General features: G+C 47.3%; 1 protein-coding gene across 1 annotated transcript in view; it reads right to left on the bottom strand.

Moving 5' to 3' along the window:
- The window catches only part of ACOX2 (acyl-CoA oxidase 2), a 31693-nt gene extending 12029 nt beyond the window's left edge, over positions 1-19664 (bottom strand). Inside the window, exons 1-11 of the mRNA XM_007937290.1 lie at positions 19505-19664; positions 18553-18715; positions 18189-18340; positions 17531-17638; positions 14305-14424; positions 13886-14001; positions 12816-12988; positions 10600-10762; positions 8017-8207; positions 6293-6472; positions 3761-3866 (exon numbers count right to left, since the gene is read on the bottom strand). Of these exons, the coding sequence (XP_007935481.1) occupies positions 3761-3866; positions 6293-6472; positions 8017-8207; positions 10600-10762; positions 12816-12988; positions 13886-14001; positions 14305-14424; positions 17531-17638; positions 18189-18340; positions 18553-18715; positions 19505-19664 (1632 nt within the window). The remainder of the gene's footprint in view (positions 1-3760; positions 3867-6292; positions 6473-8016; positions 8208-10599; positions 10763-12815; positions 12989-13885; positions 14002-14304; positions 14425-17530; positions 17639-18188; positions 18341-18552; positions 18716-19504) is intronic.
- Between the last annotated feature and the right edge of the window lie 6878 nt (positions 19665-26542).

Consider the following 26542-nt stretch of genomic DNA (forward strand, 5'->3'; position numbering starts at 1 on the left):
CCCTCTCCCACCTAAAGGGAGCTCTGGTGGTATAGTGCCTAAGGCATTTGACTGCTAACCAGAAGGCTGGCAGTTCAAACCCACCAGCCACTCCTCGGAAGGAAGGTTGGGCAATCTACTTCCGTAGAGATACCACCTCAGAAACCCAAGGAGGGGTCACTATGAGTTGGAGCCATCTTGATGGCAATGAGTTTGGTTTTAGTTTGGTTCCCACCTAAAACAAGTGCACACTGTTATCAAGTGAGATACAAGAGTTCCATGAAGGAGTAGAGGAATGAGGAGAATATAAAGCAATGCATCTCAAATTTTTATACGCACACAGATCCCCGAGGAATCTTACAAAAATGCTTATCTCAGCTGAGGCCTGAGACTGCATTTCTGACTAGCTCTCCAGTGACACCCATGCTACTGGTAGTGACTTTAAGTAACAAGGCTTTTCATGGCTTAGGGGTTCAAAGGAGTTCACCCAGGGGGACCAGCAATGGGGGAAAGATCATTCTAGGTAGGGGAACTGTGCAAAAGACTGAACTATCAGGAAGCTGCAGGCACTTCAATGAGGCTGAAGCTCAGGGGAGGCATGGGAGTTAGGAATGGTAGCTGGTGCCTAGATCTGTGAATGACATGGTTGGGTTTATTCTGTGGAGGTCAGGGAGTCCCGAGAGTCTTTTCAACAGGCAGTGACCTGATCAGGTTTCTGGCTTGGAAAGAATCTGCTTTTCCCAGGAAGACCTTGCACAGGTGCTAACATCACCACTGTGTCACCAGGAGCTGGGTGCTCACAGCCAAGTTGAGGGTGTGTGTGTAGAAGAGGGGCAGATGTTCTCTACTGCCCCTGCTGGTTTGTTTCCCCAAAACTGAAGTGCCTTGCTTCTTTCACCAAGGCCCTGCCTCTTCAGGGCCAGCTCCTTGAAGCCCAGGGCCCTGGGCTGGGGAGCAGAGTGATGGAGAGCTGCCTGAGGGCCCGACCTCTATATCGCTTGGACAGCAGGATGAGGATCAGAGGAAGAAGGTGGCTTCTATGTTTTGGGGAAAGGCTAAGCCAAACCTTGGCACAAGATTCTGAGCACAAAGGACTTTAGAGGAAAACTGGGATTTGTTTTTTGTTTTTAATTTTTTACTGTGATTTGGGTGAAGGTTATGGTGTGTGTATGTGTGTGTCTGTCTGTCTTGGTTTAACTCTTGCCTCCTACCTAATTCTGGGGTGGAGTGGTGAGGAAACCAGTGGGGCCTCTAGTCATAAAGAGCCCTTTACCAGTGTAGTGTGCTGGTTTTATCTGTAGATTGCAGATAGGATCTGTTTTGCTTAACAGACTTATGTTTGCACTTGTGTACTAGCCTTTTTCTCTAAGGATTTTACAGGTTTTAATTCATTTAATCTTCATAATAATCCTACGACGGTGGGTCTATTATTGGTCCCATCTTGCAGATGAAGAGATTGAGGCCCTGAGTGATTATATTCCCTGCCCAAAGTCACGACTAAAGTAGCAGTGCCAAGATCCAAACCAGGGAAAACCAGCCAAAGCTGTCAGAAACAGGAGTACCCAGCACTTACTCTAGTGGTCCTAGGGAAAAACAGGTCCCCTGGGCAGGGTCTTGGATTATAGGGCCAGAGCCTTTCACAGCCAGAGGGTCCTTCCATGCCCTTTTGTTGTATAGACCGGGAAGTTCAAGACCAAAGAGGGAAAGGGGATGCCTGAGGTCACACAGCATGTTGCACAATGTATGGGACCAGAACTTAGCCCAGAGCTCCTTTTCATTCACCTCTCTGCCTCTGCCTCCCCCCCATCTGAGTTGTAGTCACTCTACTTGCATATTTACGGTTTCCAGGTCAGACCTGGTTGAGTGCTTATTTCTGCAGAGCAAATGGCTCCCCAAAGTACAAAAAGTACTGAATACAACATCCATTATGACCCTGGAGATTCAACTTGGTCATCATTTCCCCAGGAACCATCAGGGACTTGCCCTTCTCCCCCAGGCTGGCTGAGCTTCCTTTCGTTGGTGTCCCCCAGAGCCTGGGGCTCACCTCACACACTCATCACACTCCCTGAGGACTGAGCTTGCCTCAGTGGTGTGTGGGAAAAGAAAGTGTCTGCTTCAGCTATTTCCTAGCTGAGATTTAACTCCTCTGAGTTCTGTTTCCTTGTTGAAAGAGACTCATTATGCTAGTCTCTCTCACAGGGTTGTGCATATTAAATGAAGTAATGCTGGCAAGCTGTGTCTGATCCACTTGTAGGCAGGGCACAGGTTTGAAAAATGGCTGAATACTGGCAGAACTGTTGTTCTTTTTTTGGTGAGAGTGTAGCCTTGGCTAGCCCTTTCTGCACTGATAAGACATTCAGAACAGAGGGCTGCAGAGTCAATACCAGCACTTGCAGGTGTGGTAATGGTGCCGGGTCACCAGGTGGCGCTCCTGCCCAGTTTGCTGGGCCAGTCCTGGCCTGCAGCGACTCCTCTAGAAAGAGTCCTTCAACTCTGCTGTTCTAAGGCTGCCATTTTCTGGGCCTGAGGCCTGAGAGTTAGGTGATCATCTTGGTCTTCTGGCTGTTGGCAGGGCTGGAGTTTCAGCTGCCCAAGCCAGCTCATGAGTCATTCTCACCTCTTATCTACACCATTATTCTCCCTTCTTTTGCATCTGCCCACTTCTCTCCACACTCATAGTTGGGGGTCCACCCTCAGCCCAAACTGCTGCTGCTTCCTCCTAACTGGCTTCCAGCCACTGGCCCATTTCTTCCCTAGCAGCCTGCATGATCCTGCTAGAATGAAAGTCTGATTATTTCACTCTCAGCTACAAACCCTGCAACGACTTCCCTTTGTAGTGATACCAAATCCAAAGGTATTGGTGCAGAAGGCCCCAGGCCTTGTCTATCTCTCATCTCTCTCCTCCCCCATCTTCCCTCCTCTGTTTCAGTCCTCCTTTAGGACCATGGGAGGACTTGTATTTCCTCTCAGGGACCAAGCCTTTTCTTCCTTTTGCTTATGTACCTGTTGTTCTCATTGGCTGGAAACCTTCCCTCCAAAGCCTCAGTCCCCAGCCTTTGCCTTGGCTACCTTCAGCTCATCCTTGAAGTGTTAGCTTACATGCTACTTTTTCTGAGAAGCCTTTCTTGAGGAGTCAAGGTGGATAGAGATGTTCCTGCTCTGGAATCCCACAATGCTGTTGCTGTTGCTGTTAGCTGTGTCTTGTCAGCCCACAACTCTTGGCAACCCCATGCACAATGGACTAAAATACTACCTGGTTCTGTGCCATCCCCAAGATTGGGTATGGATCAAACCTGGGATCCCACAGCATCCTGTATTTCCCCCATCATGGTGCTTCCTTGATTGTAGCTGTGTATGAGTGGTGGGCTCATTGCACCCAGCCCAGAACCTGATGCGGAGTGAGTGCCGCAATATTTGCTGGCTGAATATGTGAATTATGCACAAGCACAAAACATAGTGGGAATGGAATCAGACAGCCAGGGATTGCCTGTGGGGCTATGGGGAGACTTGACCTAGTTTTCTATCTGGGAGGAAATATTTGAACAACCTGAAGCAAATCCAATAACACTGTCTCGTTATGTTTCCCCCTAAGAGCTGCCAGCAAGATTGCTTTGGAGTTAAGTCCTTTAATTAAAATATCCTAGACTAAACACTTACAAGTGAAATGAGGGCAACCACTGAGCAGGCCTGGGGAATAATGGCAGAGCTGGGATTTTCCCAGCAGTATAACCTGCTGGGAAAAAAAGTGGGTCCATTTAGCTGTAGCTGGCAGGAAGCTCACCTTAGCAGCCTGGACAAGTAGGACAGTGGTCTGGTTCCACGCTGTGTGCCTGTCAACCCCGGACTGCGTCAGGGTCTGTAAATGATGCACCGAATCCTTTATGAGCCTAAAACCAAAGAGAAAAAGAACCTGAGAATGGAATTTGGTCCTAGGCTGCCTGGGGTCCCTTGGAGGCAGAAATCATTTCCATTTACTGATCACTTGTGAGCTATAAAAGGAGCTCTGATGGCACAGTGGTTAAAGCATACAGCTGCTAACCAAAAGGTTGGTAGTTGGAAGCTACCAGCTGCTCTGTGGGAGTTAGATGTGGCAGTCTGCTTCCATAAAGATTTACAGCTTTGGAAACCCTATGGGGCAGTTCTACTCTGTCCCATAGTTTCACTATGAGTTAGAATTGACTTGATGGCAGTGGGTTTGGTTTTTTATTTTTCTGTACTATAATGCTAAATTCTTGGTGTATGTTCTTTCTTTCCAGAGACCCTCATTAGAGCAGGCGCTCCCATTTTACAATGGGTAAAACTAGTCCCAGAGACATTAACTAACTTCTCCAGGGTCACACTACTAGTAATGAGTGGAACCAAAATTTGGATCTGTACTTAAACATGGTGCTGTAAAGTCTCAGGGCTGCAGGCCCCAGCTGCCCACTCTGTCTAATGCAGACTCCACCCTGGTACCAGTGTTTTCAGGCCATTCTGCTGACTGACTTGCCAGACTGTGGCCAAGCAAGAGGAATGGTTTTTCTCTAAAGGCCACAGGGCTGTCAGTCATCCAGCCTGCTCCAAGTTGTGCTCATTGTTGTTATATGCCTTTGAGTCGGCCCCAACTCACAGTGACCCCTCCTTGGGTTTCTGAGGCAGTATCACTAAGGAATTAGATTGCCCAACTTTCCTTCTGAGGAATGGCTGGTGGGATTGAGCCACCAGGCTTCTGGTCAGCAGTCAAGTGCCTTAGGCACTGCGCTACCAGAGCTCCTAAGTTGTGGTCAGGGCACCTTAAAAAATGAAACAAAATGAAAAGCAAATAGGAAAAACCAACCTTGTCCTCTAATTCACTAAATCATTTTCTTATCCTTTATTTTCCATTCACTATCCAACTACCCATGACCCCTGGACTTTGTATGGAAAACAAACTAGTTTTTTTTTAAGCAATATTTATTTTGCTTCATCAGGAAATAGATAAGAAGAATGTCATGTCAAGTTCCAAGCACAAAGAATATAATGAGACTAGTGACCCTGAGCAGTCGTAATTTACCTGCACCACCTTCCCCAGTTAAAATGTTAGCTGGGTGAGGGCTGGGATTTTTATCAGTTGTATCATAAAATCAGCTGGAATTTTATGGCCTGTTGATATACCCTGAGTGCCTAGAACAGTGCCTGGCATATTCTAGACACTAATACATATTTATGGACTAAATGAATATCTGTCAGGCTGCTTGTGATGATGAAATAGCTACTACCCATTCCTAGGACCCCAGGTGGGGAACTTTCCTTATATACTGAAAATTTTTGTTTTCAAGTTTTTTTTTTTAAATTTAAGGAGGGGTTCAGAAGGTTTCCTTTTTAGGTACTTATATCCCCCTGTCTTTTCCATGATGATGACTGTCCATAACCTCTCTTTACTTGCTGCCCCAGCATGTTTGGACATTCCTGACACATACTAGGTGCCTGTCAATATTTGTCAAATGATAGAATGGATGAGATGAGTCCTTGGTCTTGTCCATGTACTCTGGAACCTGTTTGACCCTGGAAATAACACTTATTCTACCCCTTGGCATAGTCCGATTTTTGAAAATTGTTTTCAGATTGTGGAATATTTCAAGCATTGCAAGTGTTGCTTTATCGCTATTTACAAACCAACACATCCATGGGATTTATATATGGGTACATTAACTGTACAGGCATACTTAATTTTATTGTGCTTTGCTTTATTGTGCTTCACAGATACTTTATTTTGTGCGAATTGAAGGCTTGTGGCAACCCTGCAGCAAGCAAGTCTATTGGTGCCATTTTTCCAAAAACGTGCTCACTTCATGTCTGTCCCGTATTAGTAATTCTCACAATATTTCACAGTTTTTCATAATGCTCCTACACCCTTCACAGACTAAAGTATACTGCAAATATAACTTTTATATGCAATGAAATACCAAAAAATTGATGTGACTTGCTTTATTGTGGTGGTTTGGAACCAAACCCACAGACTCTCTGAGGTATGCTTGTATTGTAAATACCATAAGATCCTAAAGATTTTGAGAATGCCTCTTGCTGGCAGAAAAGGTGATGTCTTTCTCTAATCTTGGCCAGGATGGGGAAATAATAGTGGTCCATGGCTGACAGGTGCACCTTCCCCTTCTGTCTATGGTGGCAAGACTGGGAGGACCGAGGAGTCAGGGTGGTGGTGGTGGTGGTGGTGGCAGTGGTGGTCGTCGTCTTTAGCAGTGTATCTGCCAATGCCTACCCAACCAAATCCAAAGGCCCTTGTGAGAGAAGAAGCCTGCCTCTAGGTGGGATGATTGATTTCTTGAGGCCAGCTCACCTGGCTACCATGTGTGCCCAGGCCGCAGTATAGAGTTCCGGGCAGAGGAAGTCGGCTGCCTGCTGAGCTGGGCACCTGGCCAGGACAGGTGCAGTGAGATACGTGACAGACTGAGGTGGAGACCTTGTGGATGTGGTGTCTGGAGACATCTGAGCCTGCAGGTGGTTATTCACCAGAAACCTGGAGTGGGGTAGGGGAGAGGCAGGTGAGACACAGAAGGGCTCTCTGGGGCAGCCCAGCATCCCTCTTCTGAAAGACATGCACTCCTATGTTGGGCTCCAGCTTCCCTGTGGGAGAACCAGTGCCCCCAAGGCTGTCAGCCCAGCCCCCTTACTGATTGTTGTCCCTCACTCCAAAGCCCCTTCACACCATCCTCCCAAGAACTCAGTGAGGTACAACCCAAGACTATAGTTTCTTCTGCAATGAAATGGGGCTGCACAGCCAGGACAGAAACTCTCCAATCCTGAACATAAGCCCTTTTGAGATCTGAGCAAACAGAGTTTTCCCTATGAGGTAGAATTCTCTGACTTAGAGATTTATGATGAATTGTACAGCAACTACACAGAAATTAAATTTTCTTAGCTGAAAAAAGGAAGAAAGGATAGATGCAAAAATGCTGACATGAGTGAGAAGATTATAGGTGACTCTGCTCTTTTCTTTAAACAACCAATAAATGTTACATATAAAATAATCCAATAAATGTTATATAACATGCCTGCCACAAACCTCCTTCTCCCTATATGGGGAAACATTTGTCCTGTTAAGTTGCCCGCAATAGGTGAGCTGAGGTGGGTGAGAAGCTTTGTCAGTAGTGAGGCCCACAGGCATAAAAGGGATGCGAAGAAAACACCTGTTTGGAGGACGCTGCCCCAGCCATTCATCCTGCCTCTCAGGTTGGAGCTCCTGTGGGCAGGCCCTAGACTATGCTAGGGGAGTACTGCAGTGAGAAAGGCTGACATCCCTGTTCTCCAGGAGCTCCCTGTCTAGTAGGGGAGCAAAGTTAAAAAGTTAAACAAAACAAACAAAAAAATGAGACCATTACAGATTGTGATAACAGCTCTAAAGGAAGTAAGGCATCGTTGGGTAGGAGGGTTGGGGTGGTGCTATGTTAGATGGCGTGGTCAGGGAGGGCATCTCTGAGGAGGTATCATTTTAGCTGAGACCTGAAGCATGAGAAGAAGCTAGCAATACAGTAACTTGGGGACTAGAGTTCCAGGTAGAATGAACATAAGTGCAAAGGCCCTGAGGTGGGAAAGACTTGTATGGCTGGAAGAAGTGAGCAGAGGCAAGAGGTTATGACCATAGGATAGAGAGGGAGGCAGGAGCCAGGCTGTAAGGACCTCTTAGGCCAGTGTGGAGTGTGGCTTTTTCCTAGAGCAATGGGAGGCTACTGGAGAATTTTAATCATGATCTTCTCTGAGCTTTGAAAAGATTCCTCTGGCTGCCTGTGGAGAATGGACTTATATGTGGCAGATTAGAAGTGAAGAGACTAGTGAGGGGACTGATGCTGTTGTCTAGGTGAGAGATGAAGATGTGTGGCCTGGCTGGGAGCAACAGTGGGCCTGGGGAGAAGTAGATAGATTGAAGATGTATTGTGGTAGTTGGAAAATCCCAGAACAGTGCTTCCTAATTAATGCCTGCTCACTCCATGGGCATCAGATGGAGACCCAACCCAAGCAGAAGCTGGAGGGCTCAGCCGAGGGCTGGGTCAGCTGGGGCCTCACCTGGCCATCTGCAGGTAGAGCACAGTGTTCTCACCCTCATAGGTGCAGGAGGCTGTCACCCTGGTGACCAGGGAAGGCAGGCCACTCAGCTTTGAGAAGCCATGTCCCCCACAGGCCCTGCGGCACACTTCAGCCCCCTCGGTGCAGTACTCCGACACCAAAGCCTTCAGACCTGAACTCAGTGCATGGAGCTGTGGGAATGGAAGGGCAGAAGGTGGGATCAGGTGCTGTGACAGGGTCCTCCAGTACAACTGTGTTTGTCACTACTGTTGTTGTTGTTGTTATGTGCCATCGAGTCAGACCCAACTCATAGCGACCCCTCCTTGGGTTTCCGAGGCAGTATCACTATGGAAGCAGATTGCCCCATTTTCCTTTCGAGCAGCGGCTGGTGGGTTTGAACCCCCAGCCTTCTGGTTAGTAGTCAAGTGCCTTAGGCATTACGCTACCAGAGCTCCTGTACTGAGCACTTAGTATATGTTGAGCAAAACTCTGTGCTCACCACTTAAAAATGAGACAACTGAGGCTCAGAGAGTTTACACGACTCACCCAAGGCTACATCCCATTAGGAAATATGGCAATAAGAACAAAGGAAAACCTGTCCAGACCAGTGTCTGTATGATCCCAAGAAGAGGGGATACCTGGATCAGGCCCACCATCATCCAGGAGTTTTAGATTTTTCTGGTGAGCAGAGGTTGTGCAGAGCTGGCCTGTGACAAGGGGCGTCTACTATCAACCCACTGCCCTGGTTATAGGAGGTGCTGCTAGGCAGTAGGCCTGGTTTGTTTTTAGTTCTTAAAAGTTCCTCATCTTTCAAACTTTCATGTCCTTGGGAGGAACGCTGAGTCCCTTAACCTCTCTGTGCTTCAGTTTGCTCATCTGTAAAATGAGCCTCACTTTATTGTGCTGTGCAGATAGTGCATTTTTTTAAAAACTGAAGGTTTGTGGCAACCTTGCATGGAGCAAATCTACGGGCACCATTTTTCCAGTAGTTTTTGCTCACTCCATGTCTCTATGCCATATTTTGGTAATTCTCACAATATTTCAAACTTTTTCATAATGCTTTTGCACACTTAACAGACTTGAGTATAGCATAAACATAACTTTTATAAGGTATTAAACCAAAACCTAAAACCAAATCCACTGCCATCAAGTTGATTCTGACCCGCAGCGACCCCATTTGGGTTTCTGAGGCAGTAAATCTTCATGGAAATAGTTTGCCCTGTCTTCCCTCTGTGGAGTGGCTGGTGGGTTTGAACTGCCACCATTCTGGTTTGGAGTCAAATGCCTTAGGCACCATGCCACCAGGGTTCCTTTTTATATGTAGTGTTGTTGTTGTTATGTGTTGTCGAGTTAGACTTGACTCATAGCGATCCCTCCTAGGGTTTCCGAGGCAGTATCGCTACGGGGGTAGATTGCCCCATCTTCCTTCCGAGGAGTGGCTGGTGGGTTTGAACTGCCAGACTTCTGGTTAGCAGGCAAGTGCCTTAGGCACTATCAGAGGAAACCAAAAAAAATTCATGTGAGTTGGTTTATTGTGCTGTTCACTTTATTACAATAGTCAGGAACCAAACCCACAATCTCTCCAAGATGTGCCTATATAAATTGTGCCTGCTGCACAATTTGAAGAAGTAACGCTTATAAAGCATAGGGCCTGGCCTAATATGACTCCAGTGTACGTGTAAGTCCACAGTTCTTTATTGGAGACACTTGGGGCCAGGTATACTTTGGAATCAGAATAATTTTTGGATTTTAGAAAGATAAAGAGGGCATTTAGGGTACATTATTTATACTCCTCCCAGTGGAGATATAAACCAAAACCAAACTCACTGCCGTCAAGTCAATTTGACTCATAGTGACCCCTCCTTGGGTTTCCGAGGCAGGGAGCTCTGGTAGCATAGTGGCTAAGACACTTGCCTGCTAACCAGAGGGCTGGCGGTTCAAACCCACCAGCCACTCCTCGGAAGGAAGGTTGGGCAATCCTACTTCCGTAGTGATACTGCCTCGGAAACCCAAGGAGGGGTCGCTATGAGTCGGGTTTGACTCGACGGCACATAACAACAACAACATCACTAAGGAAGTAGATTGCCCAATCTTCCTTCCAACGTGTGGCTGGTGGGTTTGAACTGCCATCCTACTGGTTAGCAGTCAAATGCCTTAGGCACTATGCCACCAGAGTTCCTAATGGGAATATAGGACAGCTTGATAATCAAACAGTATTTCTGCAGCAAAATGTATTTATGTTCAGTGGGATAAGTCAGGTCAGTTCAGATCAAACTATGCCACTAAATGAGTTCTATGCACCTTTTGGTTTTCAGAGTTCTTTGGGTTTCAAAAGCAGATCAGAGATTGTGGATCCATAGTCTATATAAAATGTGTGATTATTTTCTTGAACACTTTCAGAACTTTCTAGGGGTCAGGCATGGGTGGGTTTGTATGTCTGGGCACAGTTCACCCCAGGTACACCTTGGGATGTTGGAAGGTGGGAGCAGGAAGTAGGAGGGGCCCATGGGACCTGGGCTAGGACTGCTTCCCATTGGGTAGAACAGCTGCCCTCCCAGCCCCTGCCCCTTAGACGGTTTTTACCTCAGGCAGGAGGCTAAAGTCTCCATCCAGAATGGCACTGTAGGCATGTTGGAAGAATTCCAAGAGTGTGACTGCCCGAAAATGAAAAGCATAGGCCATGGCCAGCTGAGGAAAGAGTTTCTGCTGCTGTGTCTGGTAGTCCAGGACTTTTGCTTCTGGCTCACTGAAGGGAAAAGATAAAGGTTTAGAAGATTACTACTAAACCACATCCACCTTCCCAGGTCCCAAAAGCCATAAAAGCCATAAGAACCAATAGTTCTTTATAACTTGTTACAAAACTTGAACTGACGTGAGGCTATTAATCTTTTTTAATCCCATCTAGCATGAACATTCACACAATTCCCTGCAGAAATACTGATACATCTGATTACAGGTGCTGTCCCTTGAAAAGCTCTGAATGCCAACACACTTGGCCCCAGGGATTTTGGGTAAGGGGTCATGAACATGCATTCCTGGACCAGTGACCTCTCACCACCAAAATGCCCTTGCTGGGCACTGGGAAATGTGTCAAACATAAACAGTAACTTCTAAAATGTTAACTAGGGTGGGATGGAATCCTAAGGTCACGCAATGTCTGCCTTGTCCAATGCTGTGTCTTCAGTGCCTGAGGCTGTGCCTGGGATGTAGGGGCCACGGTAACCATTTGTGGATTCAAAGATGGTCTGAATATGTGATCCCTCCCATAGCTGATGGGGGAGGAGCCTGGGGGCTCCTCTCTGCGGCAACAGCTCATCACCCGGACATGTATTTTTTATAATCATCCTTGGGATACTTCTGCATCCAGGAAGAATGGACTCCAGACAGGACATCATTGGCTGTACTTTCTGCTCAGCACCTTTGTCCTCAGGAGAAGACCATCTCCCAACCTGGGCTTGTAAAGTCCAGGCCGGCTGAGTGTGCCTTGAGTGTGCCAGAGGAGAGGGAGCAACAGGGAACACATATCTTGGGCTAAGGCCCTGGCATGCCTTTATCATACTTCACCTTCAACTATACCCTGAAAGACAGCTCCTGTCACACCTCCATTTTTTAGATGAGGCAACTAAAGAACAAGGAGCTGAGGTCTCCTACAGCCAGCAAGTGGCCTAGCTGAGCTTGCCACTCAGGTATGGTCATTTAGTATAAGGCTCATTCTGGACCCTGCAGCCCACAGCATGAACCACCACCTGACCCTTGGGCTGAATTTTCTCTCTTCACCTTACAGGTGAGAAAACCAAGGACTAGAGAGGGCAGAGGACTTGTCCGGGGTCACTCAGCAGAACTGACACAGGAACTGCTAGGTTAAAGCCCAGCCCTCAGCCACGGGGTCATTATGCTGTGTTTCACTGGGATGACATATGCCCAGGCTCCATTTTGCTGAATGTTGGGTGTTTGTGAAGGAGCCCTGGTGGTGCAGTGATTGAGTGCTCAGCAGCTAACCAAAAGGTTGTGGTTCAAACTGACCTGCCTCTCTGTGGGAGAAAGATGTGGCAGTCTGCCTCCATAAAGATTACAGCTTTGGAACCCCTATGGGGCAATTCTACTGTCCTATAGGGTTGCTACAATGGCAACAGGTTTGGTTTGGGGTATGTGTGTCCACTGGGGACATATTTATTCTAAAAAGTATTTGTTGTTTATCTGAAGTTCAAATTTAAATGATTAGTGGAATCTGGCAACCTTATATGTGTCTATATGTGTGTGTGTAGGTTAAACATAGAGAGATATTCTATGTGTAGAGTGGAGGGGGTAGTCGCCAGACACATCCACATACAAGATATCAGATCCAGACTTAAACATAACACAGTTAGATGCTGATAGTCCAACAGAAGCAAGTTCAATCATGTATAGTCTGATATGACACTTGGGCTTTGATAGAACACACCGAGCCAGCCACAGTAGGACACAGCTTGACAAACAGGCTGACTCTGACTCACTCATCCAGTCACAGCCAGACATGCAGACTCTGACAGACACAGACTGAGTTGGGTCTGATGGTATACACCTAGTCAGACAAGATCACACAGAGCCTGACAGGGCCAGGCATGGGTTGGTCCAGGTGCTCGACAGCCAGGGTTAAGGAGGAGGCCAGATAGAGACCTCACAGACATGGTGGCCAGGTAGGACAGATACTGGGGTGTGTGTGAGGGGCGGGGTAGGATAAGCCTGTTTCCTGCAACCTGGCTCTGGCACAGGGGTGGTTTTGGGGCAGGCAGGGTGGTCAGCCTTTGGGCACCCCTTACCTGGGCTGGATCCGGGATTGGCGGCGTATGACCGAGTAGCGTGTGGCGATGACACAAGCCTTCTGCAGCTGGGGTAGGATCTCCTCCAACAGCAGCCCCACTCGTACCACCACCATGGAAAGGTAGTTGCTCTGTGCTGTTCCAAGCCTGATGTAGGTGCCATCTGGCAAGACCTGTGTGGACCAAGGACAGGTGCTGGCTCTGAGTCCCACACCCAGAACCGTGGGCCTCCATGCACCATGGGCACACTGCTCCTCAGACTGTTCAGCAGCAGCAGACACAGCTACATCCAGGGCCAACCAGTGGCCAGCCAGAGTGCACACTGTTGAAATACTGAAACACTTCTGTGCCTGCTACTAAATAGCCACTACCCCAAGTCTGCTGGTTCACAGCTCCTCTCCTGGGACAGCCCTGGACCTCCTCACGATCCACAACCGCAGGAGCAATGTCTGGCAAAGTAGGGAGGGAACCTCTAGAAATTTCTCCAGAACCCCGGCTGGTGGCCAGTGATTGGCTGTGTCCAGGCCTCACTGAGCTTATATAGACGTATCACCCCAAGTCCTATCCCTCTTCTCAGATTTCCCGGCCACCCCATGAGGTGAGCAAGGATGACAGATGATTCCCTCCATTTACATGTGAGAACTCTTGAAGCTCAGAGAGGGGAAATGATTTGCCCCAAATTATGTAGCTCCTAAACTGAGGTTTTAACCAGGTCTGTGGGATTGCAAAGGAGCTCTGGTGGCATAGTGGTTAAGGCATTCAGCTGCTAATCAGAAGGTCGGCATTTCAAACCTAGAAGCTGTTCTGTGGGAGAAAGGTGCAGAAGTCTGTTTCCATTAAAGATATACAGCCTTGGAAAAACTGTGGGGCAGTTCTACTCTGCCTTATAGGGTCACTATGAGTCAGAATTGACTCAATGGCAGTGGGTTTGGTTTGGGTGGGACTGCAAAGGCTCTGATGAGGGGGGACAAACTCAGCTCTAAAGAGGAGGATCCAGAGCCAGTGTCAGCCTGCTGGGTCCATCGTCCCCTCTCCAGGCAGAATAGGCTGCAGCCTCCCCAGGCTCCTACCTCTGCAAAGCGACTCAACATGTTCTCCCGGGGTATCCGTACGTGGTCCAACTGCAGGAAGCCATTATCTGAATGTTCAAAGCTCATCCTGGGCCCAATATCTCCAACAGTGATTCCTAGTGGCAGAGGGATATGTCTGCCAGTTCAGTACTTGCTGTATACCTGTTTCAACTCACCTGAGCATTAAGCAGACTGTGACATCAAAATTATTACATCTGTTTTGCAACTGAGGACAGACAAGTGTTGATTCTTGCCCAGGCTTACCCACCCTGGTGGCACTAGGTCTGCCCAATCACTCCCTCTCCCTGCTCAAGAGGAGGTGTTGCTCTGGGCCCCCTCTGCTCTGATGGGCCTCTGGGGCACCAGGATAGGGAAGCCTGGTGGGGGTCTCCTCCTACAGAAGCTGCATAAAAGCTTACCTGGCAGAGGGGTATGGTCCTGGAGGCTCCGGATGGGCACGATAAAGGCGTGCATGCCCTGCCGGGCTCCTGAGCAGATCAGCTGGGCCAGGACCAGGGCATGGGTGGCTGTCAATCCCACTGAGGGCAAGAGATGAGAGGCTTAGCATGATCCCTGGGGCATGAGGCCTCAGTATACAGAGCCATCAGGGATTCAGATGTTGGCACAGTGTGCATGGGGCAGGAGGGCCAGCATGGTGGCATGGGGAAGCTCTGGTACCCTGTGAGGCCAGGATGGATTTTGGTGGTCTGCTTCAGAGAGAGGGTCAGAGGAGGAGGCATCAAGGAACCTGGAGGGTGAAGGGAGTTTTCTGGGAGAACCACACAGGGAAGGTGTGTAAAGCAGAGGGAACAGTATGCTCAGAAGCTTGAGGACAGGATCAGTGTGGTGGGGCCGTGCTGTGGGAAAGGTCGCATCCAGGGCAGCAAGGAGTTGAGGGAAGACAAGAAGTGGGCATGTGGATGGATCGAGAGATACCTTGACTCAAAGTCTTCCCTCCCAACTGGAATGATCCACAGAGGCCTTACTGTGAGTGTCTGGCTCTAGTATGCATGGAGTTGGAAGGCCTCATAGACAGCAGTTTGGTGGCTAGAGACGCAGCAAAATTCTGTCTAAATGGCAGGTTTTTGTTACAACCACACTGGGATTATCTAGGCATCACGTGAGAGAAATCATGGAGACTGATGGAGATTCTGCAGGAACCAAAACCCTCTGGATATTCTCTCTTCCAAAGGCAAAGTTGAACAAAAGCTATGGATTGTAGTGGAAATAGCCCAGATAGAATAACCTGGTAAAGCTTGGAATCTTTCAAAATTTGGTTCTACTATAATCTTCTAAGGGAGCTCTGGTGGCATAGTGCCTAAGGCACTTGATTGCTAACTGGAAGGCTGGTGGTTCAAACCCCTAGCCACTCCTCAAAAGGAAGGTTGGGCAATCTACTTCTGTAGTGATCCTGCCTCAGAAACCCAAGGAGGGGTTGCTATGAGTGAGGTCTGACTCAATGGCTTTGGCACAGTGGTTAAGCACTCAGCTGCTAACTGAAAGGTCATTGGTTTGGATGTGGTGATCTGCTCCCATAGATTACAGCTTATGAAACCCTGTGGAGCAGTTCTACTATGTCCTAAAGGGTTGTTATGAGTTGGAGTTTATCTGACTGTACATAGCAGCAACAGTCTTTTGGTCTGAGTTATTTTCTTGGGAATCAAGGAGTCAGAAACTTTATGTCAGAGCTGCAGTATGTGTCCTGACCCACAGAGAGAACACTGGTCTGCAACTGCAGGAGGATGTGTGTTTCTGCCCCCACCCTAACTTCCTGGGACTGGGGTCACTGATGGGCACCTCTGGGACCTTAGAAAGTCACTGATCACAAAGAGGGGAAACCACTCCAAAGAGACAAATGAATCTGTCAGTGGTTTGCCAAAGGGGTTGTGAAATGAGCAAGATTTTTTTTTCCCTTCAAAAAACTGTGAGTCACTTTTCCAACAACTAATAATGAATAATTACCATTTATTAAGACACAAGGTGGTAACAGACCCTGTTTGGGTGCTTTCCATATACTGTCTCTGGTTCTTGAAGGGCATTTGAGTCCCCTTTTCCAGATAAGGAAACTGAGGCTCAGGGAGTGGAGTGACATGCTCAAGGTCACTGGTCTGGAGGGGATTTGAACCCTAGGGTGCCTGGATTTCAAAGGCTGGTTTCTTTACAGATTCGACAGCAATCATGTATATTTTCTCTCTCTTATTGCTCTCAGGTCTTTCACTTCACTCACTTCCCTCAGTCTCTCTCCTTTTGCTTTAGTTTAGACTCTTCACATTTGTCTTATTATTTTCCACAAAAGGCATTTGCTGACAGGGCCTGCAAGTACCACTCATACGTGTCCTTAGAAGTAAATTCATTAATCAGAGGAAAAGGGGCTAGTGGGACATCTCCTTAAAAAGAAAAAACAAAACAACTCGCTGTCAGTCAAGTTGAATCCAACTCATAGTGATCCCTCCTTGGGTTTCTGAGTTGATATGGCTATGGAAATACATTGCCCAATCTTCCTTCCTAGGAGTGGCTGGTGGGTTTGAACTGCCAGCCTTCTGGTTAGCAGTCAAATGTCTTAGGCACTATGCCACCAGAAGTGCTAATGGGCTGTAGAGCTTTTCTGGGTGGCTGGAGAATCTCTAGGGAGATGTTTTCTTTAGTAACTATTTAATCACAGGGCCCTGTGCTCCAGCTGGTGACAAGCTTAATCATTCACTCAGGAGATGAGAGGCACTGGAGTTGTAGGGTGCACCTGAGACTAGGCTGTATGTGTCTGCATGTGCACTCGTGTGTTTCTGTGGGGGGCAATGTGTGTGTGTGTGGGGGGGAGAGTAAGAGGGGGAACGAGAGAGACTTGCCCTTTGTTCCCCATAGGTTGGGTCAATTTCCTCATCTACTTCAAAGTTTCCTTGGGAATTTCCCAGCCACCTACCAACAAAATTCTTAATAGCCCACCTTTTTTTTTTTTTTTTAAATTGTGATTTGGGTGAAAATTTACAGAGGAAATTCACTTTCCATACAACTGTTTACATACACTTTGTCTCATGACATTGACTACAATTTACCAAAATGCAACAGCTCCCCTTCTACTTCCTCCTGATAGTTACCTCTTTCCTGTGTCCATCTCTCTATGCACTCCTGCCCCCTGAGCTGTCTCCCTGTGCATAAGCAGCCCTTCTTTCTCCTAAGATTGTTCTCTCCAAGGAGTGTATCTACCTCAGGTAAATGTTCAACTCAAATGCCTGAATTTTATTTGGCTGGAAGCCACAGGTGTGGGTTCAATTCCAGACCTGAAGGGCAGCTAGAGGCCATAGTCTCAGTGGTTCCACCAGGCTCTATCAGACCAGCAAACCTGGTCCCCCTCCCCCCTTTTTTTTTAGCCAAATGATTTTGAGTTTTTTTCCACATTGTTCTCCTTCTCTACCCAGGATCTCCTACATAGATCCCACTCCGAGTGGTTGACAGTGGTAGCCGTAGCCCACCTGTTGTACAGAGTAAGAACCTGAGTGAGGCTCAGGGAGGTGAAATGTTTTGCTTATAGGTCATAAGCCTAGAATAGGAAATCAATCTGATGACTGCTGGACATGTAAGTTAGTGCTACTCTGCCTTCCAACTCTGTTCTTGGAGAGAGATGGGAGTGAGGGGTAGACAGATACTCACAGTCCCCAGGCCACCACTTGATGGCAGTCAGCGTGGGGCTGTGCATCACAAATTCCTGGGTGGCTGCATCATAGGTGGCTTCAGTTTCCAGGCCCTGAAGGTATGTCCCTTGAAAACAAGGAGGGGAGTCAACCATCAGGCCAGGGTAGAGTTCTTATCTGGGGAATTGCTTCTAGGCAGGGCTAGAGCACTCAGGCACCAGCCCAGTTTGGAATGGGTGTCAGCTCCTGGCCTTATTCCTAGGCATTTCTCCCCTTTCACCTGTGGGTTGTGTCAACGACATGTCAGAGTTGTATCCATGACAAGGAATGCTTCCTAAAGGAATGACTTGCCCCACTGCTAGCCCATACAACACATTTATGCAAACAGAAAAAGGAACCCCCCCCAAGACCCTTGACTGCCCACCTGCTGGAAAGTTTTCATATTAAATGTACTTATCCCTCTCACACACACATTGCTCCCCAACAAACACGTGTGTGAGTGTACATGCAGACACACACAACCTAGTCTCAGGTGTACCCTACAACTCCAGTGCCTCTTATCTCTTGAATGAATGATTAAGCTTGTCACCAGCTGGAGCACAGGGTGAATGGGTACTCTGGACTCTGGAATCGTATACTACACACCCTGAATGCTACATGCAGCAACTGTGGCTCACCATGTCCCAATTCCGTCTGGGCATATGCTGTAATGATCTGGAACTCTTCGCAGAGTTTGCCCCATTTGGCAATCTGTTCCTCTGAGCCCAGGCTCCCAAGGGCTTTCTGGAATACACTGTGTAAGGTTAAGCCCATATTTCCAGCAAGGGTTCTGTTGGGGAGAGATACTGTGGTTAACAGCCTGTTGGAGACAGGGGTGTGGGTACTCTCAGCCTGAGCAGAATACAGGAAGGAAGGGGTAGTTGGTATCATGGCATTCCAAATAGTGATGCCTTGTTGGGGAAAATGGCTCATGGGACTGAGGGGTTTCCTAGTTATCTTAGGTGGATTCCTCTTTGGTGGGGCTGCCAAAGGAGTGAGCACCTGTAAGCGTAGTGTAATTCAGGACCATCGTTTGACCAGCCCAGGCGCTGTGCTATCATCAAGAAGTGGACTTTGTGCCGAATAGCCTTCTCATATCGCTCATTTTGGGACATGAAATAAATGTCCTTAAGGCTGAACTCTGGGTCACTGCAGATGATGCTTTCTGCCAGGGACAGAGAACAGAGCACTTAGAGATCTAGGTGAAGTTACTGGCACCTTCAGATCTTCCCACCACTTGCCTCAGAGACCTGGAAAGGAAACCTGATATTATCGTCATTTTACATATGGGGTGACTGAGGCCCATGAGTGGGAAAAGTGACTTGCTCAACGTTACAAAGCCATGCAGTGGCAGAATCAGGACCACACTGTATCTTCTGCTGCCCACCAGGAACTACTTGCCATCAAACCGACGCTGACTCATGGCAACCCCATGCGTGTCAGTAGAAATGTACTTCATGGGATTTTTTAAAATTGTAGTTTGATGATAGTTTACAGAGAAAGTTAATTTTCCATTCAACAATTTATACACATTTTGTTTCATGACATTAGTTGCTGTCCCCTCAGTGTGACAGCACTCTTCCCACTCCCCATGTTTTCAATGGCTGATTTTTCAGAAGCAGATACCAGGCTTTTCTTCCAAGGTATCTCTGGGTGGATTTGAACCTCCAGCCTTTCAGTTAGCAGTCAAGCCTTGTGGTTGTTGTTATGTGCCCTCGAAGTAGATTGCCCCATCTTCCTTCCTAGGAGTGGCCTTCTATCCCTCGTATGGGCTCAGGAAATATTAGCATGTTAAAGGGTTCTTTTATTGTCCAAAGGAATGAATATCTAATTGTGGAATGTTGAGGGCAAAGTTTGTTATTTGATTGGGAGACTGGTAGCAAAGGTCTCTTCTCCCAAGAACAGCATTACGGGCATAAAAAGGAGGTGCTCTACTCTCCAGCCCCACTCTTACCAACTTTTCTCCGGATTGCAGTGTTCTGGGCGCCTCTGTCAAGGATGTTGGTGAGCCGTTCCACATCGAAGGACTGCTTGCACCTCTCACTCTCTATATCAGGATTCATTTGCCTGCTCCACGTATCCCCCAGTGACACTCGATGGACTGGGCTGCTCATCTTGCCTTGGATCTGCCTGATGTCTGAGGAGAGAGTGCCTGGGTTGGCTGCTCTGAGGGTCTGCTCTGAACCTATGTGCAAGAATGCCCACGGCTGTGTCAGCAGGGGCAGCATGGTGGATATAGCAACCCCCGTTAAATGTCCGAATGCCCTTCTGCCCCACACTCTTCCTAGTGAGCTTTTGGCTATGTGTTGGCACTGTATGCAGTAATTGCTGAATCCATGCTATCTCAATGCATGTCAGCCAAGATTTGGACACACTGTGTCCATTGTAGCTTGCATTATTAGCATTGCTTGCCTAAGAGCATTGTGACCAAAAGTTGATAAGGAAAATGAAGATGAATCTTAGAAAGGTGAAGTAAGTGGCCCCTAGTTACATAGCCTCAAGTGTCCAGAAGTTGGATGGGGTCTGACCATACTGCAGCCCCACTGTAGGGACTTACAGCAGTGTCCTTGTGATCCCATTTACCTGGTCCCCTAGTTCTGGCCTCACTGTGCGCTCTGAGGGGGAACTTTGGAGTTGAGGGGAGAAAGCTTGCTCCTGCCTGTGGGCTATTCCCCTGGCACCCCTACGTGCCCCCATAGCCAGGGTGGGCTATGCCTCCTTCCCAGCAAGCCTCAGCTTCTTAGAAGCACCCCCCCACCTTCCTTCACAGTGATACAACCACCAAGAATAGTCCATCCTACTTAGTAAGTTCTCAAACCGAAATTCTTGGCCACCACCCCATCTCTCACCTGGGTTCAGTGCCTCGCCCATTTTCCTAGCTGCCAGGGTGAGCTATTAAACTAAATCACATCCTCTTTCCCCTCTGCTTGGAATTTGTTCCTTGGTGCCCACTATTTATGGAATGGAATCCCATTTCCTGCTTTGTGACTCCCTCCCTACCTCTGCCTTTGAGCACTCCAAATGGCAACTGTATCAATCTATTCCTCCCACTTGGGCCTCCTCTCCTTCTCTTCCTATCTTGTGTACTGCTCTTCTGTTTGGTCCCCAGCTTATGAACTATTAAAGTGTTAGAAAAAACAAAAACCAACCCACTGTCGAGTTGATACGGTCCTTAATTATTCACATCTCCCTGCGGGATTGGCTCTGAATTTTCTTGGGTCCCAAGAGCCTGACTCACAGTAGGCACGCTGTAAATCTTTCCCACATGCTGCTACTATTTTGATTCCCTTTTGTTCTTACCACAACCCTCTGGATGTGCTATTGTTGTTATCATTTTATAGAGGGGACAAAGTTCTCAGGAGGGGAGAACTTGGTAAGTAAGGTCTTGAAGCCACATATACGAGAGTGGTTTTCATACCCATGCTTCCAAACAACCCCTCTCAATGTCACTTTGAGGGTCTCTGAGGGGGTACTGACAAGAGACTTGGCACATCCAAGAAGCCCTCCTCAGCTGCACCCTGTATTTCTGCAAGGCCACCTAGCCTGCCCCTCCTTTGTCCCACTTCCTCTCTGCTCTTTGCAATCCACTCCAGCCACCATTGCCTCCTTGCTGTTGCCCAACACTTCAGGCTCCTTCTCCTCCCAGGCCTTGGCTGTGTCCTCTGCCCAGAACACTGTCCAGATGTCTCCATGGCTCCCCTCAATACCTCCTTCAAGTTTTGGCCTGTCACCTTTTCAGTGAGGCCCACCTGGCCACCCCCTTCAACATCTCACCCCTGTGCCCCCCTCTCCCCGCGCCCCCCAAGTTTCCAGTCCCCCTCACTCTCCTCTACTTTTTCTTTCTCACTCACTACCTTCTAACATACGAGATAATTGATTAATTTACTACGTTTTGGTTTATTGCTGTCTCTCCCCTACTAAACTAAAATGTAAATTCCAAGAGGGCAGGGATCTTGGCTGCGTTCGTGTTGCAGCCCCAACACTTAGCGCCGAGCATGGCCCGCAGGAAGTGCCTAGTAACTTGGTGTTGAATTAGAGAGCAGGGCTCAGCGTCATTAGGAGCTGGGAGGGTCATTACTGGGGTGATCTAGTCCTTAGGGATCTCCAGCCTCCCTGCCCAGTGGCCGGCTGGCCGGACTCACCTCTGTCGGGTGTTCTTTCTGAAAGTCGTGACCTCACTCCTGGCCAACGCCTTAGGTCTTTGGCAGGCGGTTCCGCCCCTTTCCCCTCCCACAGAGGGGCTGGGCTTCGGGAGGTGGAGACGCCGCCTGGCGCCTGGCGGCTGAGGCATTTTCTCTTTGCTCCACCCTCAGCCCTCTGTTGCCGGGGCGGCTGTGACCTGCTCGGTGCCAGGCGCTGGGCTGCTCAGGAAGGTTTGCTGCAAGGATGAATCAGGATGGATAGATAGCCTAGCACCATGTACCAGATACTGAACCTTTGTCTTTCTCTCGCTTTTCCTGCCTGTCTGGCCCAAGCCTCCTAGAGCCTAATGTAATACGCTCTGAATAATGAAACAGGACACTCCCCCACCAGTAGTCTAGAGGAAAAAAAATACAAAACTAAACCTGTTGCTCTGGAGTACATTCTGACTCATAGTGACTCTGTAGGACAGATTAGAACTTCATCATAGGGTTTCCAAGGCTGTACATATTTAAAGACACAGATTGCCACATCTTTCTTCTTGCAGAGTGGCTGGTAGATTGGAACTGAGCGCTTTAGATTAACAGCCTTTGAGTGCTTAACCACTGTGCTACTAGGAGTCGAGACCTACTAACAAATCCAGAAAGTAACTCTGAGTTACCTCACCTTTCTTAGCTTCCCTTCCATTATCTATACAATATCTCTGTGTCTTAGTTTCCTAGTGCTGTCGTAAGACAAATACAACAACTGGGTGGCTTTAAAGAACAGAAATTTACATTCTCACAGTTCAGGAGTCTAGAAGTTGGAATTGAGGTCACGGCTCTGAGAGAAGGGGGCTTTCTTATCTGTTTCGGCTTCAAGTATCTGCCAGCAATCCTTGTGGTTGCATCTATCTGGTCATTTATCTTCCTCTTCTCCCAGTGTGTGTCTCTGTGTCCATTCTGCTTTTTATGATTAAGAAGTGATTAGATTTAGAACCTGCTGTACTGGGTATGATCTAATAAGTAACAAAGAAATGCTATTTCCAAACAGGATCACATCCACAGATACAGGGTTATAATTCCACTATATATTTTTTGGGGACACAATGTAATCCATAACACCTTGCTTCCTTCCACTCCATTGCCCGAGTAATAACCGGTGTAGTGGGTAAGGCATGTGGCTGCTAACCAGGTCAGTGGTTCAAACCCACCAGCCACTTCACGGAAGGAAGATGGGGCGATCTACTTCCATAAAGATTTACAGCCTCGGAAACCCAATGGGGTCGCTGTGAGTCAGAAGCTACTCGGCAATGTGTTTGGTTTGGTTATTTTTGTCTATAACTCACAGGGTATAAAGCCCCAAGCTTTTTATTATTGTTATTTAAACTTTTTATTTGTGATTTGAATGAAAGTTTACAGAGCAAATTGGTTTTCCATTCGACAATTCATATGAATTTTGTTTTGACATTGATTCCAATCTCCACAATATAATGTCACTCTTCGCACTTTCTCCCTGTGTTTCCCATTTCCATTTGTCCTTCTATCCCTTCCTGCCTGCCTTGGGCAAAAGCTGCTCTTTTGATCTTGTATGGTTGATTGTTTCAAGGACTGTGTACCTCTCTAGTGTTATTGTTCACCTTATTGCTTGGCTAAAAGTTGAGCCACTGGGATGAGTTCAGTTCCAGACTGGAAGGGTGACTAAGGGCCACCCTCTTAGGATTCTACCAGAAGAGTAAGCCTGTTTGTTTATGTTTTAAAAATGGTTTTGAGGCATGATCCACATTTTTCTCCCAAACTACCCAGAACCTTCTATTGTGATCACTTTCAGAGCTTTTGGTTGTGGTAGCTGGACACCATCTTGTGGTCTTAGGGTTGAGGAGGCTGAGGTTGATGTGCTCCATTATTCCATTGGACTGTTTACTTCCATGCGTCTTTGATTTTCTGTACTCTCCTTTGCTTCAGAGGAGAGACCAATAGTTGCACCTTAGATGGCTGCTTGCTAGCTTTCAAGACCCCAGTTACTACTCACCACAGTAGGCTGTGTAACATTGTCTTTGTAAACTACATTAGCTTCTCCCAAGTCTGTGGTCCTGAGCCCAAAAGTGATTTATTATCTCAAAGTGTTTGGTTATGACTAAGAAGTTTTCATAACTTTGCCCTTTGATTACTCTACTATATACATGGATATAGTTACAGCACATACAAATATGTATGTAGAAATATCCTCTGCCAAACCTATATATGGTTGTGCGTATAGTCCCATTTGCCTACCCGGTAGTTTTCAGCTTGCTTGTCTCTGTATATCCACTTGTAGATTATTGTTATTACTGATATTGCATAATTGTGTATGTAGAATGTCCCAAGCTTTTATAACTTGAGTTTGTTACTGTTTTCTTGGTTCCTCACAACAGTTTCTAATCTTCAGGAGTGATGATTAATGGTAGAATTTCCTATTCTTGGTAGTGTGGGTGAGATATTTATGAGCAGCCTGTAAAACCTTAAGGGGCTCTGGTGGCGTAGTGCCTAAGGCATTTGACTGCTAACCAGGAGGCTGGTGGTTCACACCCAGCAGCCACTCCTCAGAAGGAAGGTTGGGCAGTCTACTTCCATAGTGATACTGCCTCAGAAACCCAAGGAGGGGTTGCTATGAGTCAGATCCGACTCAACGGCAGTGGGTTTGGTTTTTTGGGTTTGTAAAACTTTATGTTTTATAGGATGCATCTGTTCATCCACTCATCCAATACATATATTTTGAGTGCCCACACAATCTAAGTGCTGGGTATAGCAGGACGCAAAACTGTACTAGATACTTGCCCTTGGGAAGCTTCCAGACTTGGGGAGAAGGGTGGTGGTGTACTGGTTTGGAGACAGACAACCGAAATAGGAATGAGTAGGAAAACCTGGAAGGAAGGCTCATGAGCACTTCTAATGAATTTAGAACTGTTTTTGAGTCAAAAATCATCTGGGCCTCTCTTCCTAGATCGCCCCCTCCATCCCCAAGACCCCACTGCTCTACCTGTCCCGTTCCTCCTTAGCTTTTCCATCCCCCCCCCCCCACACACACACACACTCCAGTTTCTTTTTCTTAGGAAGTCATTCTGGACTCCTGTCTGGATTAGAAGCTCCTGGACTCACTTTCTCAGCTCCAAGCTTTTGCCCTTGATACACTTACCAGAGTGGTGGCTATTTTTTCCCCTTTTAATTGTTGGATTTTGTCTGAATCCCCAAAGAAAGCAGGGACTGTGTCATTCTTGGTTGCCGATGCAGTTTAGCCCTAGCCTAGGGCCTGGCCTGGAGTAAGTGCTCAACAGACACTGGGTAGATGAGTAAACTGATGTTGGTAGGAGTTGTCAGGGTTCTCTAATACAAAGGTATAGCCAAAAGTGAGGAAGAAGTTCCCTGGAGCTGTGGTATTAAGCCAACTTGGCTGGGCCTGGTTTTGAGTGGGTGGGCAGCTGGGTATAGTTATTTCCTGTGATGAGACTAGCAATCAGCCCCATGGTGGAATCTTCCGTGAGCAATTGAGTAGCTGCTTTAGAGATGTGGTCTGCTTCCTGTACATAAGGAGAAGCTTTGGGAATGGTCTGCAGCTTTTGCCGTGCTTGAATCCTGCATGTAGCCGCATTGTTATTCAGAAGCCTGCCAAATTGTCTGCTGATCTTGGGACTCTTAATTGATTTGAGTCAATGGCCTGCTATGTGGTTTGGTAATATTGGGACTGGTGCCTTTTTACTTGTTGACCTTGGGTTTGTCAGCCTCAGCAGCCAGCAGTTGCCTGAGTGAAGAAATCCTCTAGCTTCAGTGGGCCAGGAGCAAAAGGCAGAGCTAAAGCTCAAGGTCCAGGGGCCTTCCCCAGCCTCTAGAGCCTGCCACTTTAAACTCGGACTTGTAGCCTCCAAAACTGTGAAAGAATCAACTCCTGTTTGTTTAAGACATCCTACATGTGGTATATTTTCTGTTAGAGCAGATGAAGTAACCAAAACAGGAGTTTTGGCTTTTTTTTTAGAGTCAGGGATGAAGTATGTGTGCCAGGGACAGATTACTCAATAAGCAAGGTAAACATGTGCTTAGGGCATCATTAGAACAGGGGTATCATTTTTCCCAAGAAAAGACTTGTACACGCCAAGCAAATAGGACACAGGGAAAAGCAAGTGCCACAGTAAGGGAACTAGGAGTGCCATGAATAAAATTGATACCATTTTATGAATTTTGTATACAATAACAATTACATTTTCCTTTTCATTTCAGACTGATCAAGTGTAACATCATACTTGTTGTTGTTATGTGCCATCGAGTCGGACCTGACTCATAGTGTGACCCCTCCTTGGGTTTCCAAGGCAGTATCACTATGGAAGTAGATTGCCCCATCTTCCTCCCGAGGAGTGGCTGGTGGGTTTGAACCACCAGCCTTCTGGTTAGCAGTCAAGTGCCTTTAGCCACTATGCTACCAGAGCTCCCAACCTCATACTTAGTTCTCTCTAAAGAACTAAGAATGTGCACGTGAGACTGCACCAGCAGCACTGTAATCACATTGCCTGACACACCTAGTCCTATGCAAAGCAAACCAAAACGCACCTTCAAAATGAGCATATCCTTGTATCATGCTCTTTGCGATTGCTCTCATCCTCATCAAGTAATAGCAATAGTCCGATGAATTGTGAAGACGCAGCATCAAAGGAAAAAGTGAGTGTGCAGGTTTTAAAGTATTATTTCAGGATGAAAAACACTCATGGAGAGCTGTGAAGAGTCCGCCAACAAACTTCCTGTGATGAGTGAATGGAATTATTTCTGACTGCTTTGTAAGTACTACTTCTTTTGACTATCTCAGACCTAAAGAACAAAATTACAAGTTCCAAATCAATTATTTTACT

Source organism: Orycteropus afer, unplaced genomic scaffold, assembly GCF_000298275.1.
Source record: "Orycteropus afer afer isolate SDZICR_OR568_19922 unplaced genomic scaffold, OryAfe1.0 scaffold00041, whole genome shotgun sequence".
Lineage (NCBI taxonomy): Eukaryota > Metazoa > Chordata > Mammalia > Tubulidentata > Orycteropodidae > Orycteropus > Orycteropus afer.